This window comes from Salmo salar, chromosome ssa03, assembly GCF_905237065.1.
Source record: "Salmo salar chromosome ssa03, Ssal_v3.1, whole genome shotgun sequence".
NCBI lineage: Eukaryota > Metazoa > Chordata > Actinopteri > Salmoniformes > Salmonidae > Salmo > Salmo salar.
In genome coordinates, this window is record NC_059444.1 from 27,695,136 (window position 1) to 27,698,659 (window position 3,524).

Sequence of the window (3,524 nt, forward strand, 5' to 3'; positions counted from 1 at the left end):
TGACCTACATCTAAAAGTGATTCCCTTTGCAATGTCACAATCAATATTCAACACAAAATATGAAAAATAGGCTAAATGTTCTGTTCAGTAAAGACATATCTGTAATATTGCCTTCAACTGTATATAAAAACACAAAACACCATGGACAGAGACGCAACTGACAACAACATCTACGACTTGATAGACCATCATCATTTCAAAAAGCAGGGTTTGCAGCCAAGACATCGTGGGTGGTCAGAGAAACAGGATAATACAGCAACAGTCCCCAGGCACCTGTGAATTGGAATTGCCGCTTCCACTGAACATGAGGCGGTGCTACTTCCAAGTGAAGGATACACCCGTAGCCTAACAACAAAACAGGTTGGCTGATAGCCAATAATGCTGTTCGGGGATTTTTTTATACAAAAACGCCAGGAGTATCTGCTTTTCAAAGTGATGAAAAAAGTAGTTGGAACGTTACATCGCAGGGCTTGGTGGCTGTGATATGTTTCCAGCTGTTTAGTGATTTTAGAGTGACCACATAGGCGAAAGCGGCGCACAGCGGGAGACCACAGCAGTGACAGGAGCTTACCGTCCAACTTTCCAAACCGCGCGAAATACGGACCAAAATGCCTGTTCGGCGGGGACACGTGGCTCCTCAGAACACTTTTCTGCATACAATCATCAGAAAATTCGAAGGACGGAGTAAGATTTTTCCTATTCAACATTTTGGGGAACCCATGGTTAGAAATCCCGTTGGTTAGGGTTTTGGAATAAGATGCAAACAGACTCTTTCTACTTTCAAAGGCTTCTTTTGGCAATAAATGAAAAATATCCCTTTTGAAATTAGAATATTAGGCTATTATTGAAATCTGCATGTGTTGAGTTAATAGGTTTAATTCGATCTATGATCTTGCACTGTAAGCTGTTGTGATTCTCTTGTAAAAAAAAAAACAATAAGTATAGTACTGCAAATGTATGAATTATGATATGACTGTCGGATTTGCACCCTATTTTAATTATGTTTCCTTTCTTGGTAAATTAGAATGTTAGGGTACAAATATTGATAAAATCAGATTTAGGCCTATGGGCTACATTTCTACATGACAGACTTACTGGGAGAGTAATATTTCAAGGATATAAATATAAGGCAGCAGTGTCTATCAGAGCATAAATTTGGCTCATATCCAAACAGGATCAGAAGTTAGTTTCTAAGCAGGATAGGAGAGAGTAAAACAGCTCAATTTCAAAAACAGATATGCATCACTGAATGTTTCCTTCTGGGTACATATTTTGATACCAAAACATAATCTACTTGTTTTTTAAGGCTCTAAACAGTTAACAGTTTTTATGTAAACAGTAAGTTTAGTAGTTGAAGGTGAAAACAGACTTGCACCTTACAGATGCACCCATCTTAGATCTCTTGCGGGTTTTAATAAATTACTTGGTTATATGCCTTGGTGCAGATAACTGAAGTGGAATGTGTGGTCAAATAAAATAATGATCTTAAATTGTACTGTAGTAAACTGTATAATATGACAAATTCCAAGGACTCTGTAGATTAGAATAATATTGATATATTATTCCTTCCCTCAGATCGCAAGTTCATCATCGCAAATGCTCGTGTGGAAAACTGTGCCATCATCTTCTGCAACGACGCCTTCTGTGGCATGTGCGGGTACACACGCGCTGAGGTCATGCAGAAGCCGTGTACCTGCAGCTTCCTGTATGGGCCACACACCAAGAGGCCTGCCGTGGCCCAGATGGCCAAGGCTCTGCTGGGCTCCAAGGAGAGGAAGGTGGATATCTCCCTCTACACCAAAGATGGTACGACCCGGCACAACCCACCAGGGCCTCAGCAGGGCTCTTATTTTATTTTGAAACATCAAACAGAGTTAGGAATATGGGTTGTAAAGTCATCTTACATTTTTGTGATGTATTTTGGTGTGATAACACAATCAAAACGTAACAGTTTCATAATAATAACATAGTGTGAATCAGAAGCGGCTGATTGGACAATGAGGAGACAGACAGGATGTTCTGGTGCTCTCCTCTTTTAGAGGCTTTTATTTCCAATAATAACAGGCACAGGACAAATTGGCCAATACACTTTGTACAGAAAATAACAAACAGGATGTTGACATAAAGACTTGAATAAATAAAAGACATTGTCAGTATAAACTATTCAACAACAACTTTGCCCATAACAAATCGCAGGTAGGGCTCTATTCTAGCCAACCTGTTACAGTACCTGACCAGCCTGCTCTCCTCCTAGGCAAAGTTCAACTGAGCACCTAAGTAGCCTACTCTTTCCAGGAACTATTTTCCGCTAGGAATGTTCCATCATAATAGCCCCAAAACATATTTCTACCATAAATGCATAATTTTCCATGGACATATAACATCATAAACAACCGTTTTACATAACCCCACACTTCAATAACTTGTGCCATAACTTCTTCTTTAAGTCACACAATACACATTCATGAAGTAATTCACCCCTGGGATAATTCATCACTTTGGTTATTCCCATTAACCAATAAATGTTCCTTGATGACTCGCAGACTAATTTCCGTCACGCACACCGGCACTTCAACAAGAAAACAGCGGGGAGCTTCAAACAAACATCAGGTAGGTTAAATTATATGATTATTCTCTTATTTTTTTGGACCAATTTTCATGGTATCCAGTTGGTAGTTACAGTCTTGTCTCATCGCTACAACTCCTGTACAAGAGAGGCAAAGGAAGAGAGTCGTGCGTCCTCCGAAACACAACCCAACCAAGCCTCACTGCTTCTTGACACAATGCCCACTTAACCCAGAAGCACCAATGTGTCAGAGGAAACACCGTACACACACAGTGGGACAGCTAGCACTGCGATGCAGTATCTTAGACCACTGCGCCACTTGGGAGACCATATGATTATTCTCTTTGATCGTTATTCTAATAATATATTTCACATTGCTAGAGCATGTACCTCTAAAATAGACAGCTTTATACACGGTAGAAACATGGTTAACAAGTTACATTGTTTTAGTTACTGGCATGCACAAACAACACTTGACTTTGAAACCTTATATCAAAGTATTGTTGGCAAACGGAATGCGCAACTCTAACCAACATATTTTCTTTTGTTTCAGGATTGTTGGCTATACCTTGAAGAGATACAATAAAGAGTCTTTCTCAAACCAATCATTTGTTTGTGTCATTGTCTATAAGTCACGGACATGCGATCCATGACACATAGTCTATAATATCAGAAGAATATGGTATTTTTTGACCATATAGTTGGTAGAATGATACATTTGCATAATGGAATTATAGACATTCAATTTCCACCATGTTTAGCTCTCAGGGTCCAAATGGTCCATGCTTTTATTACTCTGTTATTTCTCTCATTGCCATTCAAGCAGGCAGAAATACAGTTGGCATGACAAGTTCTGCAAAACTTCTTTCTGCCTGCTTGAACGGCGAATAGCTCAGATACACATGAAAATATGAAATGACCCTGGGAATCAATAGAATATCGCTCAGAGATGCACAAA

General features: G+C 39.4%; 1 protein-coding gene across 1 annotated transcript; it reads left to right on the forward strand.

Moving 5' to 3' along the window:
- Positions 1 to 294: 294 nt before the first annotated feature.
- On the forward strand, positions 295 to 3,169 carry LOC123741624 (potassium voltage-gated channel subfamily H member 2). The gene is made up of 4 exons (XM_045714696.1): positions 295 to 684; positions 1,576 to 1,806; positions 2,544 to 2,610; positions 3,120 to 3,169. Exons 1-3 carry the CDS (start codon positions 609 to 611, stop codon positions 2,546 to 2,548), a joined length of 312 nt encoding a protein of 103 aa, XP_045570652.1. The 5' UTR covers positions 295 to 608; the 3' UTR covers positions 2,549 to 2,610; positions 3,120 to 3,169.
- Positions 3,170 to 3,524: the final 355 nt, after the last annotated feature.

Excerpts from the sequence above, each read along its gene's own strand:
- LOC123741624 (XM_045714696.1), top strand. The coding sequence starts at position 609 with ATGCCTGTTCGGCGGGGACACGTGGCTCCTCAGAACACTTTTCTGCAT. Across the intron at positions 685-1,575 it reads CAGAAAATTCGAAGGACGGA|ATCGCAAGTTCATCATCGCA; the intron begins GTAAGATTTTTC and ends TCCTTCCCTCAG.